Here is a 15,582-nt window from a genome sequence, read left to right as displayed (position 1 = left end):
TCCCAGCTACCTGGGAGGCTGAGGTGGGAGGGTCTCTTTAAAAAAAAAAAAAAAAAAAAGCAAAATAAAAATAAAATAAGAAAGAGTTGAGCCTATTACCACCTACTAGGTTTTAGAGTCTTTAATTTAAAATGAGCATAAAGGCCCTATGGCATAAAATGGAAGACCTTTAGGATCCAAATCTTCAGGAAATTTCCCACCTTTCTGAGTCTAACTTGGTTAGATGCTGGGAAGAGGGAACTGGTTTTCATCTGGGAGAAGCAGAGGTGTGAAGCGGAGCCAGCTCAGCTCCTGTCAGTTGACAAAGAACAAAGAGTGCTCAGCCTCCCAGACTTCAAGCAAAGGCTCGGGCCCACATCTCCATAATCACCCAAGCTTGGATCCCTGCACAGAAGGGCACCTAATGTCTTATCATGGGAACCCAGGTGAGGAGGCAGGGCAGGAGGCGTGGGTCAAGAGCACCTACTGCATGACCAGCCCTGAGCTAGCCTTGGGACATGGTGCTTCACAAGCAGATGTGGTTCCTGCCCTCAGCGAGCTTGTGGTCTATACAGAGAGCCCAATGTGTAACAGTGCATTGCACAGATGCCTAATGATCATCATAGAGTCTGGGGGTGGTTGAAGAGCACGTCATGAGGAGTGGAAGCCAGTCTTAGGAATCAGGGAAGTGGCATTTCAGCAGAAATGAGAAGGGTGAGTAAGCCAGGGGCCTTCCATTTGGAAGAAACAGCCTTGGAACACGAGGACCCTACTGTGGGAGCTTGAGAGCCAACCGGCCTGGCCATGTGTGTGTGGGAAGAGGGGGAGAGACAGGCCAAGGGGCTCCAGGGTTGGCTTTGCCTGTAGCTTGTGGGCAGACCCGAGTGGCCCCTTCCTGAGCACACCTACTGGGGTGGTAGGAGACAGCACTGGTCCCTGTGCTTGTCTGGACAGCATCTGAACGGCGCCTGCTCGCTGGGGAACGGATATGTGATGGCTGCCAGGAGCTTGCTCATCTGCCCAGCTCTTCCCTCATCTACTCACAGTTCAAGTTATGACTTCCCCAAGCCACAGTAAAGAAGGAGCTGTTAGGTGAAGATACTGTTGCAGTTCAGAGCCTATTGTTTTTGAGTTACAATCTTCCCAGCCCCACCCTGCTGCTGAAGGCCTTTGCTTTTTGCCTGCTGTAGCTGTGGTTGTGCCTAACCCCAGACCCTATCCAGCCCAACCCCAGGTCACAGAGGCACTAGTCCTCTTCTAACGAAGCAGAGAACCCTTTGGATGAAATGGATGGGGTCAGCCGTAGCCAGAGCAGGGCTCCACCAAGGGAGGCCGTGTGGTCCAGAGGCAAGAGCTTGGAACTTTTGGAATCAGCAGACCTGGACTCTTCACTCTATCCGCTGTGTGATTTGCAGCAAGTGGCTTAGCTTCTCCGTTCTTCATTTATCCTACCCATGGGGTAATAATCTTACTTCATGGGGTTGTTGGAGGATAAATGAAACTGTATCTTGCCTGGTAAATACTGTAGTCTAATCTGAGATGCTATAGCTAGTAAGATATATGTTCATTTACTCTTCAGAAAGAAAAAATATGCTATTAATTAAACTACATAATGCTTTCTTATCACATTGGCTGCAAGATAGATCCCACTTTCACAGAAGTTGAAGTGTGGAAAAGATGTGTGTCTTCAAATCAACAAGGTATCGTACTATGTACTCAAGCTGGGAGTTGTTATTAACAAGGCACTAGGAAGCCCTACCACTTGGACTTCCTTACCACCCATGGCTGAGAACCTAGCTAGACCCACGGATGTGACCTGTGCTGTGGCAACTGCAGCCTCTTTCTCCTTGTGGACTCCCAGCCCAAGGAGTTTGGATTATTCTTGAGTAACCACCTTCTGACAAAGATCTATGTGCTGGATTCCAGGTCTCATCAGCCCTGGGCCCTCCTGAATTTCCCAGTGACTGCGGTGAGGCCATCCATATGCACTGAGCAGGGCCTCCTAAAAGGTCCCAAAATATGTCCCCCAGCCAGGAACCAGCTCAGCCAGAGGTCCAGGCAGAAGGGATGAATCAGATACAGTGTCAAGCTGTATCTGAGGAGATACAGGCCTCCCCAGCCAGCACAGAGCCTCCTCCTGAGCCCTCTGTAATGCACCCACTGGGAACTCCCTGGGCTGCCCTCTGTTTTGCCCATTGGTGCAGCTTGGCACTCTGGGTCTATGAACTCTCTGAGTGAGGAGACTGCCGTTTGCCGTGCTGTGATGGAAGCCCTTGACTCTGTGATCAAAGACTGTTTCTCTTTCTTCTTGCCTCTTCCCTCGAAAGTGGTAGTGTGGCACCAGGCAGAGTCGAATCTTTTGGTAGGGTGGCCTGACGTGACCCCATCACTCACATGGGTCACCATCTCCACTGTACACTATGCCTGCGCATTCATCCTGGAAGCACTACCCGTCCTCACCAACAGCAGTTTGGCTGATGAACTTGACTCATGCAGAAAAACATTTTCATTTTCTTAAAGTTAACTAACCAATGCAATTAGATGAGGTTTCCATGATTTAAGCCTTTATCATTGAAAGAGTGGAAAAATTAAATGGCACTTCTGGGGATTTTTTAGAAACGAGACTATAAACCATTAAAACATTAAAATTCATTCATTCAACAAATATTTATTAAATGAGTACCTACTAAGTGCCAGGCACCGTTCTAGATGCTGAAAATGCAGCAGAAAACTAAGTCTCTGATTTCAGGGAGCTGACATTCCAGTGAGGAGTCTGAGACAACCGGCACAGTGGTCTGTAAATGACTTGGACTCTGTGGAACTAATTTTTAAATATCCTTTAAGATTTTCTCCATACTCTGGGTGGTCTCATCAGAGGGAGACTGATAAGCATATAGTTGCACAGTTATTCTATCTTGATCTCTGTTGATATGGCTACAGACATCCTTAGGGAAAACCTACACCTGTTTTGGTTTTAGCTTTTACAGCATTTGACAGAATCACAGAATAATCGACCTGATGGGAATTCCTTAAAAGGAATGTAGAAGAGAAGAGGAGGCGTTATCCTTAGGCCAGGTCTCCCACCTTTGAGCCGGACAAAAGCAGAGTCACCTAAGATTCTTAGAAAAGGTCTTTTGCAGGCTGGCGCAGTGGCTCATGCCTATAATCCCAGGAGGCCAAGGCACCTGAGTTCAGGAGTTCAAGACCAGCCTGGCCAACATAGTGAAACCTCATCTCTACTAAAAGTACAAAAATTAGCCAGGCGTGGTGGCGCACACCTGTAGTCCCGGCTACTCGGGAGGCTGAGGCAGAAGAATCGCTTGAACCCGGAGGCAGAGGTTGCAGTGAGCCAAGATCATGCCACTGCACTCCAGCCTGGCTCACAGTGCAAGATTCCATCTCAAAAACAAACAAACAAACAAAAAAACAGAAAAGGTCTTTTGCAGCCCCTCAGACTTTGTGGCACAGTCTTGCAGCACCAAGAGGTGCCCACAGTTACCCAGCTCAATGTGATAGAATCTCTTTCATTTTTCTTAATGAAGGTGAACTTAATAAAAGCAAACACATGATGACTGTTGATATATTTGGTTTCTCTGAGCCTTCTCTGCCCTCAGCCACATAATCCCACTGCCTTTAACTTTCTTGGCCTCATCGGGCACATGCTGTTTATTTAACATGCTGATACGAGTGTTGGAGAAATAGCACATTGCTGAGCCCTTAAAGAAAAGCTTCACCCTGTCAGCTCAGAAACAGAGAGATGCTGATGATCAGCTAAAGCACATTAGCCAAAAGCATTCTTAGGTGCAGTCGTAGTGAGAAGCCCCCCGTGAAGTCCTGACTCAGTGTTCCCTGACATTAAGCCCCTCTGAAATGCGGGCAAAAAATGAATAAAGTATCATTGAGAACAGGGACTAGGAAGCTGTGATCTGCTGGCGTTCACTAACAGATCAAAAGATTGGAGATTGGCTGCAACTTAAAACCACACATCTAGACTCAATTTCGACTGGGATCTGGCTTTCCCAAAAATATCTGTTGAGGTTATTCTCAAGGAAGTGTTCCTTTGTTTAGCCGCTTCCTGAGGGACAGAGGAAACTCAGAATTCAGCTCTTCATTGTCCCTGTAGAGCCGTGCAGCCCAATAGAACTTCCTGCAAGGGAGGGAGGGTCCTGTCTGCACTGGCCAATATCACTGCCCGCCTGTGCACGGTAGCTGCTGAGCCCTTGAGTTGCGGCTTTTGCGACTGAGGAGTTGAAGCTTTCGTTTTAGATAATTTTAATTAAATTTACATTGGACAGCGCAGGTCTGGAGGAGCCCCTGCAACTCAGAGTGATTCTGGGGGCAAAGCATCTTTGTAGACTTTCCTTCACATCCTTGCCTAGGAAGGACTCTTGGCACTTGGTGTTTAGTCTGTTTGCAGACCTCATGGAGCCGATGTGGTGCCCCAGGCAGTGCTCTAAACATCGCAGCAGATCTGTCACACTCTGGCAGTTCCCTGGATAAACAGCCCTGTCTCTTGTCTCTTTCAAGTCTGGGGCCTGGTGGGAGCCGTTTTCCATGACTCTGAGTAGCTGAGTAACAGAGCCCAGGAGAGGATGAGTCATGGACCTGTCTAGAAGGGAAACATCTCTAGGGTTGCAGCAAAGATCTAGAACCAGAACCACAGTTTTGAGAACTTTGTCAGCATCCCCAAAATGGGGACTCAAAATGAGCTTACTGGCAAATCCAAATTCTATTGTTGATTTCTGTATTTTGCTTCTACAATGGAAAGCCGATATGCGAGAGAGGTGGTCACCCCGGCAGAAGCCTTGATTTTTTTTTTTGACTTTAGTGACAAGAGATAATTACTGTGGGATTGATCAGGCGTCCAGAGTATTGGAGCAAATAAATTGTGCAGTGGCCAGTGCGGGAGGGGCCTGGCTGCTAATGGAAGTGGTGGCTGGGTCATCCCGCTGTAATGTGGCTTGATGGAGCGTCTGCACGGGTCTGCTGTAATGTGCTATTGATATGCAGCCAGCCAATTTCCCCCGTGTGGCTGGGGCTGTGAACCATTCGAGCAGAGCTGGGCTGCACAGCAGTAAATGAAGAGGAAAATTGAAGTAATGTCGTATTATAAATTTATGATTTCATCTGCCTGACCTAGAGGATGTTCGGTGATGGGGGGTGGAGATAAGATCCCCCACTCTGGCAGATGCCGAATTCTCATCTTTGTGGTTTGGAAGACTGTAGTATTGATGTGTCCAGGAAGAGTGGGGTGAGACCCAAAGTTGGGGTGAACCTGACCATGCTTTTCTTCTTTCTTGTTGGAGCCTTGGGGGAAAGCCGGGAAGAAAGCAGGTGTCATGGCATTGTATTGGTGGCTTAAGTGCAGGGAGAAACTGGCTGTTCTGCCACTTCCCACCCTCCTGAGGGAAGGTGACACATGGGCTTATGCTTTTGCTGTCAGATTAACACTAAAATATTTAAGACCCCCAGCTCTGAAGTTAGAAGCAAAGGAGCCATTTTTCATCAGAAAAGCCCCTAGGCAGCCATGACTTGGCTGTTTGCATATAATCCGTTTATCAATATTGTTGAAATCATGGTATAAGAAATCTAGTATGAGATCTGATTTGCTAGCAGGTGATTAATTTGGAGGAGAACTGAGCTGCCCAGCCACGAAATAAATACGAAGGAAGGCGCCAGTATGCATGTGTCCATTTAAGGCATCTGAGCCCTGGCCTTTGCCGTTCTTCCTTCCTTCTTTCCCCATCGGGTTCCTGAGCTCAGCATCCCACTGGGCCCCTGCTCGTTAGCTAGCAGTCAGTGCAGAGCTGCTGGGTCCTTCTGCCTCGCTTGGGCAGGCTTCTGCCAGTGAGTCACCAAGCGCTGGGAAATAAGCGCATGGGGAGGAGCAGGCGGCAAGAGCCTGTGGAGGCAGAGATAGTTCCATTGGCCAGTGAGTGAGCTGTGACTGCAAATTTGGGAAGGTTCTGGGGGAAGCAAGAGAAAGGAGCCACAGCTGATCTCACTTGAGAATTTGGGCACATCACTGTTGCAAGACTTTCTACAGGTAACAAGACTTAAGCTCCAAGAGAAAAAGGAAGACTCCTATGTTAAGTCGTGTTGCTGTCACAGATTACCATAGACTGGGTGGCTTATGAACAGCAAACGTTTATTTCTCACAGTTCTGGAGGCTGGGAAGTAACGATCAAGGCGCTGGCTGATTCCATGTATGGTGAGGGCCCGCTTCCTCATATATGGCCCCTTCTAACCATGTCCTCACGTGTTGGAAGGGGTGAGGGTCTCTCTGTGGCATCTTTGTTAAGGGCACATTCATGAGGGCTCCACCTCATGGCCTCATCACACCCCAAAGGCCCCACCTCCTAAGGCCTTAACCTTGGGGGTTAAGATTTCAACAAAGAAATTGGGGGAAAACACAAACATCAAATCATAACAACCCCCAAGGGCATGGTTGTGGGCCAGATGCAGGACTAGAACCCAGGTCTCCTGACTTCAGACCCGCGAGTTTCTGCTCTAGGTCTGGTGGCAGATCCACAGATCCTAGGGCAGAGGCTACAACACCAACATCCACCAGGAAGTGAGGGACGGTGGAGCCCATCTCCGAGGCACAAAAGTTCTGAGTAGGCAGCAGGATGACAAGCAGACTGTGACTCCTGTTGCCGAGTGCAGGCAAAGTGGAATTTAGTAAGTGGTCCTTTTCCGTTAGCCCTCACTTGCAGGGTCACAAAGTGGTCAGTGTGATGTGTGAGAAGCCACTGAGCAGGTAAGACCCCAGAGCTGTGTGTAGGGATGTTTTTAAAGGGGGTGTGTAGAAGGGCAGAGACAGCCATGGAAAGTGTCACTGCTGCCCTCAATTGCCGGAGAGCCTGGAGGCTGCCATAAGTCTAGCCATCAAAGTCATTGTTTGCCAGTGTTTTGATCACAAGCAACAGAAACAACCCTGGCTGCTGTAAGCAGCAAGGAGATTATTAGAAGGAGCTTGGGCAGTGCTGGAGAATTGACAGATGGCTGGAGAACAGGACTCAAAACAGGCAGGAACCGGGGGAGCTGGGTGGTCAGAGCCCCAGCCCTAGCCAACGGGACAACTCAGGAATGACCTGGTCAGGGGGCCACTGTTGCCAACACTGGATGCCAGATTCTGCTGCTGACACCAGAATAAATTCAGAGCCAGTCCCTCCTCCTCTGCCCTACCAGCTCCAGAGGCAGATCCCAAGGAGGGCTTCCATCTGTCGAGCCCAGGTTCAGGGGCCTGCCTCTCAGCCTCCAACCCCAGGAAGAGCGGGAGGGAGGCCGTCTCAGCTTCTGTGATGGGGGGTGGGCCTCTCTCCAAGACTCACACACAGGGAGAGGCTCAGGCGCTGGGCAGCCAAAAAACGACCACAGACATTCACCTCCAAGGTCAAAGCGAAAGTCTTGTTCTCAGTGGTTGGGTGGCCGTGGTGGCATCTTAAGAGCATGAATGCGCTGAGGTTACACATATACTGAGTGGAGGGAGGTAGAGTGAGCCTGGCCCATGTGGCCTTCATTTAGCCTGAATCAGGCAGGGACGTGAAGAACGAAGTGGCCTGAGCGGCCACAATGAGCTAAATGACACCTCACATCACTGGGGGTTAGTGACAGATCTGAGATGGTCACACCGGCTCCTGGACTTGCCAGCTGAGTTTCTTGTGTGCCCAATGGCCAGCCCAGTGGCAGTTTCTGCAAGCGTCTTTCAGTGAACCACTCACCCCCTAGCTTGTCTGCTGAGACAGGGGTCTAGAAATAATACGCTTGCTGTGAAATGCCCATCCAGTCACACCGCACGGGGCTCCTGAGTTTGAGCTACACTTTGTGGTTTGCATCTTAACACACCCAGCCCCTCACCGTTCTCCAAAGATCCTGGCACCTCCGTGGAGTGTCAAAACTGCAATGTGGGCCGTGGCTCATCAGGCCCAGCGTTTTCCAGAGGCCCAGGGTGAGCCCTGAGTTTGGCTGCTAAACTGTGACTCCTGAGTTCCCATGTTCTGTCTGGTGCTGGCTCTGTTGTCCACTGCCTTGGGAGGAGGCATCACAAGGACTTTAATCTCCTACTGTCAATAGCTTTAAGGTAAAGTACATGCAGGGTAAGCTCTCCAAATGTCAGAGCCAGGCGCAGGCCTTGTGTTTGGTGCTGATGCATGGCATTTACTCTGAAGGTTCAGGAAAGTACATGGGCTTTGCAAGGTCTGGCTGCCCAAATACGGGTTAATTAGCAACAGCTGACAGCAGCGCCTCCGGCCATGGGAGAGAGGTGACCCAGGCCCTTGATAAAAAAAAACCCTCATGGGAGACAAATTATTCTGTGAAGGAAAATAACTCAGGCTGTTCCTCATTGCCACCCTCCGTGAGATTTTACCCCAGACCTGAGGCGGCTGTACTAACAGGACTCCGATCTTTCTCTTTGTGTTCAAGGATACCCCAACTTCGTGGCGACCTATGGCCGCGGCTACCCCGGATTTGCTCCTAGCTATGGCTATCAGTTCCCAGGTGAGTGGCTTGGGCTCCCAGGGCTTTGGAAGCACAAGAGGTGGGCTGCATTTGGGAGGAGGTGAGAGGACCCCTAAAAGAATGCATTTCATACATGCATCCACTTGAAAATGACCTATAAGTGATAAATTTCAAACCCATTGAAGTTCAAGGCCAGGATGCAGCTCAGAGTTTCTGATTAACTCAAGTATAACTCACTGGTGCTGGGTATTTGAGGATGGCAGCTTTTAAAGGGAAAGCAGGAGAACTAAAGCAAGAGGCCTCTGTCTGTGCTCACCTCCTTTTTCTGAAGCCTCTTCCAGGTTTTTTCTCACTGGGGACTGAACTCTAGGCCCGGGGCTTTCTTTCACCCTCTACCACCCTTGCCGGCCTCCCTCGCCTGCCCAGTGTTTGACGTCTCCCCGCCCTTCCTTCCTTTCCTCCACTTCTCCTCCTCCCGCTCGGTCCTGACTGCTGTGGCTTCGGCGCCCTTCTGGGCTGTGTTGATGTTGAGCTGCTGGGGGTTGGGCTGCCATCCATCTGGGTGGGCTGTTTAGATTCTCCTTTCCCTCTGCGTGGGTATCAAGACTTGAGGCAGAGCCCGTGGTGATACCCGCCACATGCCGGGGCTGCTCCAGCTCCAGCTCCAGGTAGCTGGCAGGCCTGGGAGCTCACCTGGAAGAAGCAGTGAGGAGACACATGGTCTTGTAGGGATGGGGGAGGGACAATGAAGGAAGCCATGTTTTACAGGGTGTGCTTTTCCCCAGCCTTTCTCAAATCTGGAGCACAGATAAGAATATATTGGAGTGTGGCTGGGCACGGTGGCTCATGCCTGTAATCCCAGCACTTTGGGAGGCTGAGGCGGGTGGATCACGAGGTCAGGAAATGGAGACCATCCTGGCTAACATGTTAAAATCCCATCTCTACTAAATATACAAAAAATAAATTGGCTGGGCATGATGGCAGGCGCCTGTAATCCCAGCTACTTGGTAGGCTAAGGCAGGAGAATGGCATGAACCTGGAAGATGGAGCTTGCAGTGAGCAGAGATCACGCCATTGCACTCCAGCCTGGGTGACAGAGCGAGACTCTGTCTCAAAAAAAAAAAAAAAATATATTGGGGTGTTTGGGGGTGTCCATGTGCAAAGGACAGATTCCAGAGGAGGTGTTAGGGACAGTCTTGTCCCCTGTGGGTTCTCTGCTGAGGGAGGAGGCTCCATGGGGAACTGAGCTGCAGACGGAGTTTCACCCCTGCCTTGTAGCCATGCCTAGACCTGGAGGTCTGGGAGTGTCAGGGTCTGAGATTAATTAGGAAGCAAAGGGAGTGAAGATGTGTCGCTGGAAGATGGTGCCCTGACACTGATGACAGGAGGGCAGGGTGGGGACTTGGCCTGGTCTTTGCCTCAGAGCAAGCATTGGGGCGGGAAAGGTGCAGGCGGGCAGGTCAGGAGGCATTTGGGGGCACCTAGAGCCGTGCTCTATGGCAGACAGATCCCTCAACCAGCAGTGGAAGCCCCAAGCTCTTGTCCTGGCTCCGACACCACCTGGCCAAGTGGCCGTGGGCAGGTCACTCAGCTTCTCGGGCCTTACTTCTCTCTTTTGGAAAAGGGGGTCTGTGAGGAATGGTCTTTGGGGTCTGTGCCCCGCTCTGATTGTGTGGGTCAGAGGGTGCAGGGAAGGCAGCCACAGAAGCAGAAGTTCAAGATGGAGGAGTTTGAGTGCAGGGGGCTCCCCCACCAGTGTCCCCTGGGGCTGGGGCGGTTCCCCCATCTAGGAGGGGCCTCAGCAAGGCTCCTCGGCCTGCACTGAGGAAGCCATCCCCAAAGATGTCCCCCAGCAGCAGGCTGCTTCAGGATGGCCACAGGTTCCCAGACCTGAAGGAAGGAAGGGCACAGGCAAGAAGGACTACCACAAGAGAGGCCAGCACTCAACCAGTCACTGTCATTAACTTTCCCGTTTCCAGGCAGATACCCCCACCAGGCACAGGCACAGAGGTAGAAACTCCTTCTGAAGGGGTCACAGTATGCAAGGGGCAGGACCTGCATTTGGACCAGGCAGTCTGGGCCTTAACCGCCACCTTCCGCTATCTCCCTAGCGTCCATTTGTCTGGTACAATAACACTAGCCACAAGTAGCTACTAAAACTTAGGTTTAAATTAAAGTTGGCAACACTTGTAATCCCAGCACTTTGGGAGGCCGAGGTAGGAGGATCACTTGAGGTCAGGAGTTCGATACCCACCTGGCCAACATGGCGAAACCCCATCTCTACTAGAAATATAAAAACGAGCCAGGCGTGGTGCCAGGCGTCTATAATCCCAGCTACTTAGGAGGCTGAGGCAAGAGAATCACTTGAACCCAGGAGGCAGAGGTTGCAGTGAGCCAAGATTGTACCACTATCCTCCAACCTAGATGACAGAGTGAGACTCTGTCTCAAAAATAATAATAGAAGAAGAAGTAAAAGGAAAATTTCAGTTCCTTTAAAAACACTGGCCGCATTTCAGTGACTCAGTAGCCCTGTATGGCAAGTGGCTATTGCCAGCACAGAATGTAGAACGGTCACTGCGGAAATTTCTTATGGGCCGGTACTGTTCCAGTGCTTAAAGGAAGAGGGCTGTTATTGGGGGATGCATGGTCCATGCACTTAAACATGCACACCACTCCTCCCCGGAGAGACCCGTGGGGCCAGCACCCCTGTGCTTCATTCTCTGCCTGTCCTGCTCAGCCCAGAAGCTGGTGGCAGGTTCAAGGGGAGCTTTTCCTCTCACTTCCTCCCCTGGCTTCCCCTCCAGGGGATGACAGGCACAAAGGCTCACACATCTCGGGCCTCCAAGTGCAGCACTGATCTGTGCACTCAGCCTGCACAACCTGCTCCCCTCCTTAATCAGGCTACCATTGCCCCGAGTGTGATGCTAGTCCCAGGAGGTTAGAATTGAGGGATCTTAACATAGAATAATTGGGGGAGGGCATCAATGTGGATCCCATGCTAAGGCACCTGTCTCATCAGAGGGCCTGCCCCAGGGCCCCCATGAGTTGGCTCAGAGTACAACTCTGCCTCCATGGCCTGCATCCCTGGGCCTGCCCCAGGCAGACAGATGCAGCAGTGACCAAATTGAGGCTGGGCAGAGTGAGATAGGGTCCCCTGGGTGCCAGCCCTTCACCAAAGCCAAGGCTTTGGGAATTGGGAGGGTTGAGCTGGGGGAAGGAGGATAGAGTGGGGTTGGAGTGTTTATGCTCAGGACCCATCTGTCATGGCCACAGCCCCTGCAGCTTAATACAATCAGCTGGGTTTGAATGGGACAGAAATCAGGCATTACAGTGTACAGACAGCAGCTTCCTGACCTTTGGGAGTTAGCTGCCCTGTTCTCTCTCAACCATCAAACTTTTGTTTTTCCATCCTTCCCACCTTCCCACTCATTATGGAAGCCTCTTGGTTCTTTTAACTAATGGCCAGAAAGGGGCCACCAGTGGCCACAAGAGTAAGGCTGCCTGCTCTCAGAAAGGGTAAGAGTGGAGTGGCCCTGAACTGGGAAGGGTGGCCCCGTGGCTGGGACTGCCCACCCCACTCATCTGAGGAGCCAAGCTGGGGTCGGAGTCTATTCCCCTCCTGACCCCCTCCCAAAGGAGATGCTTCTTATGGAGTGTTGTGTCTGTGCTTATCCCAGATGCCTCCCAAGTAGCCAAGTGTTTCCAGACACAAAGCCTAGGTAGGTCCATGTGTTGTTCCAGTCAAGAGTGCAAGGAGTAGCTGAGCCCCTCTAGAGCCAAACTTGATGCCTGCTGGAGTCACAGCCTCAGGGCCAGGGCTACAGAGAAGCTTTGGGATGCCCTGACTTCCATCTGTCACCTCATGCCAACAAGGAAGGTTTCTGGTGGATCTGGCCAAGGCGGCTGGGGTACAGAAGGGAGACCCAGAAATGGGGCAGCCCAGCCCTCTGCCCTCTCCTCATCCCCATCAGGTAGATTCTGCGGACCCCTGCCACACCCTGGGGATCCTGTGACGCCGTGACATCGCACAGCAGTCATGTCACCTCCCAACTGTCCTGATGTTTTCTTTGTGGTCTTTCTTTTCAGTGTCCTCACTGTATGCCCACTTGACCCACTTCCCACCTCCGGCCCCCCTCATGCTGTGCGTGGATCCCAAACCTCTCCCAGCCCCTTTCTGAGTCCCCCTAGCAGGGCCATGCAGGACAGCTAACTGGGAGAAATGAAAGCACGCCCAGGTCCTAGAGAGCTCCGAGACTCTTCATCCTGGCTGTTCTCACTCATAAACCAGGTAGCCTGGGTCCCCTTTCAGGAAGATGCAGTCTGATCCCCTTTATAAACGGTCCTCCTTTCCACCTGGATTTACCCTTTCTATGAACATCCATCTCATCTGGCTGGGGGTGCAGATAGCACTCTTAGTAGAGCCTCATTCTGGCCATGTGACATGGGGCTGCAGGGACCTTCCTGGGCCACACAGCTGGTGGCAAGTGGCACCTGGCTGTGCCCATCTTCAGAATTCTGTGAGAATAAATGTAATGTTCCTAGAGAAGGCTAGACACTGGATAGTTTTTAGAGTGGGGAGTAGTTCTTTTCTAGAAAGGCTGGATGGTGACCAGCCACTCTGGGAACAGCTCCTGCTTCCCACATCCAGGTGTCCACCCCAGCCCGGAATTCGGCTCAGGATCCCGTCTTGAATTATTATGGGTTGTGATCAGGGATCTCCCCTGCTTCCTCTCTTTTCCCTGCTCTGAACTTCTCATTTCAGTTTAATCTGTTAATTTCTGTTCTTATTTCACTTTGCAGACTATTTGCCGATTTCACAAGACATAATTTTTATCAACTAGCTCTTAAGAGAGGCATAGCAAAGTGGGGTTTGCGACCATTTCTAGAGAGGACACAGTCCTGGCCTGGGCCGCCCCCGCTCCCGTCAGTGCTCACTGAAAGTCTGTCCTAACTGCCTGTTCGAATGAATGTTCTTTTTCTCATTTTTAATTCTTGGAAAAGACTCGTGTCCTCATTTCTTCACTCAATTAAAAAGAGAAAATATTCTCCAGTCCCCTCCCACTTTGCTTCTCGTGTGCATTGTGACCAACCCCACTTCCCCAGAATGTAACGGGGCCAGAGGGAAACTTCTCACAAACTTCGTAGAGCCTCCTCAGGGGAAGCTAGGAAGAAGACATCAAATTTTTTTAAGTCATGACCAAACAGGCTTATTGGGGACATTTCATGGGGTGAGCTTTGAAGTGCTAGTGGTCCAGAGGGGTTGCAAATACGTGACTTGGAGCACCTGTGTCTTACGATGGACAGTGATAAAGGTGAACACACAGAGACAGACTATTCTCTTAAGAATGTGAAAAACCTAATCTGGAAGAGGAGCTATAGAAACACTATCTGACTATCTTTGTCTTTTGGGGCAGTGGCTGTTGCCATAATCACAAGCCTGTCTGTCTTCGAGAAGGGACAGTGGAGTCACCCAGGTGCTACCACATGGCAGGCACGGTGGGCACCGATCCACAGTGGGCCCCGCCTTCCCCAGCTTGCCTCCCTGCCCATGCTGGCCTGGCCTTGCCTGCTGGCACCATTGGGGTGGGAGGGGGTGAAACACAGGGGGCCCATCCTGATCAGGCCCCATCTCAAGGCTGGCACTCCTGCCCATCACCCTTGGAAGGATCTTTTCCCATGCCTGACTCCCACCATTTCCCTGACTGAAATACACCCACTCTCTTGGATTAATGACATACCGCTCAGTTGGACCCTCAAGAGTCACCGTGTTGTTTGTGCTGGTAGTTTGTGAGAAGTGACCTGCGCGCACGCTTCCATTTGATGCATTTGATGTGAGTGAATCCATACCTTTGAATGTCATTGTCCTCGAGACCCTACATGTGCAGTTTGGCTCATCTCATTAAAGATGCTTGATGTAATAATTGGTTAGTTTCCTTTTATTTTCCCACAGGCTTTTCATGAGTATTATTTTTTTTCAAAGAACAAATCTGTATGGCTTTCCCCCTCCCCTCCCATATTTTGTTTTGCTATGAATTGCTTCGCTTTGGTGAACTTGTCCTAGTATGCTTGCCTCACAAACGTTTTAGCCATTGTGAATTTTCTTCATCTCTGTATATAGTTCATCTGTGCTTCTCCCTGATGACGTTTTATTTTTTTCCCCTGTAAGCAACCGAGGTAGAAAAATAAATTGTTTACCACGGACATGCTGTGTGCTGCCGTCTCTTAGCCTGACAGTGTCCTGTTCTCGCTCCGGGGGAGGTGAATGCACGGAATAACCAGCACCGATGACAGCCCTAGTGCAGTTTCTAAAAGCATGCAGACTCCCCCTGGCTGCCGCCTGTTCCCAGCCCTCCCCGCTTCCTGGCGTCCCCTGTACTTGCTTGAGGTGGTCTGTCCTTGAGCAGAGCGGCAGAGCATCTGCATGCACCAGCTGCACGGTGTCGCCCCGATGCTCCTTCCTCTGCCATGGCTCCCCTCTCGAGTGAAAATGCCACACGCATCTGGAGCCCCTCACATCTGTCTGTGCACTAGGTGTGTGCGCACCCTTGCCCTCGCGCACACGGGCCCGCGTGTGGTGGTGCACGTGGCCTGCTTTCCTGACTCCCCAGAGCACTGCAGGTGGAAGAGGCACCAGTGTACAGTGGGAATGTTCTTAGCTATGAAGCCGGAGGACCTGGTTTCCAGGTCCCACTTGGCCACTTAGTAGCCATGTGGCCTTGAGCAAGTCAGGTACCCCTCCAAGCCCTGGAGATAATGAAAGTGCCTAGTTAGCTGAGTTGTTACAATTAAGGGATAACATGTGCATGAATGTGCCTTGTAAGTTGGGAAGTGCTATAAAATTGGAAGTTTTAGAAATAGTGGGCGTTGATGTTCTTACTAAGTCAGCTCTCCACAGTGGTTTTCCCATTTTTATCCCCCATGATGGATCTGTCATCAGTGAAAGGAATGATACAGGATTCCTACGTGAAGCTAGAGACTTGCTAGGACTTCCTGCCCACCCTCACGCCCCATCCTTTCTCTTCCCTCCCTCCCCATTTTGCTGATCACCAGGTACTGAAATAGGTACCAGGCATCTGGACATGAATAAGCTTGACTCCTTCAGATGCTCTTGGGCTAGCCAAGGGCGAGAGAAGCAGTGAT

At 50.9% G+C, this 15,582-nt stretch overlaps 1 protein-coding gene across 4 annotated transcripts in view; it reads left to right on the top strand.

The window, feature by feature from the left end:
- Positions 1 to 15,582, top strand: part of MSI2 (musashi RNA-binding protein 2) — a 436,274-nt gene that overhangs the window by 363,376 nt on the left and 57,316 nt on the right. For 3 of the 4 annotated variants that reach the window (XM_011979225.1, XM_011979224.1, XM_011979226.1), the window contains one exon: positions 8,407 to 8,481. In XM_011979225.1, the coding sequence (XP_011834615.1) occupies positions 8,407 to 8,481 (75 nt within the window). Of the gene's footprint in view, positions 1 to 8,406; positions 8,482 to 13,242; positions 14,753 to 15,582 lie in introns of those variants that run through there. The other variant, XM_011979228.1, reaches the window with a different exon arrangement.

Source organism: Mandrillus leucophaeus, unplaced genomic scaffold (assembly GCF_000951045.1).
Source record: "Mandrillus leucophaeus isolate KB7577 unplaced genomic scaffold, Mleu.le_1.0 Scaffold20, whole genome shotgun sequence".
Taxonomy (NCBI): domain Eukaryota; kingdom Metazoa; phylum Chordata; class Mammalia; order Primates; family Cercopithecidae; genus Mandrillus; species Mandrillus leucophaeus.
The sequence above is the reverse complement of the archived record's forward strand: the minus strand, read 5'-3'. Positions and strand labels throughout refer to the sequence as shown.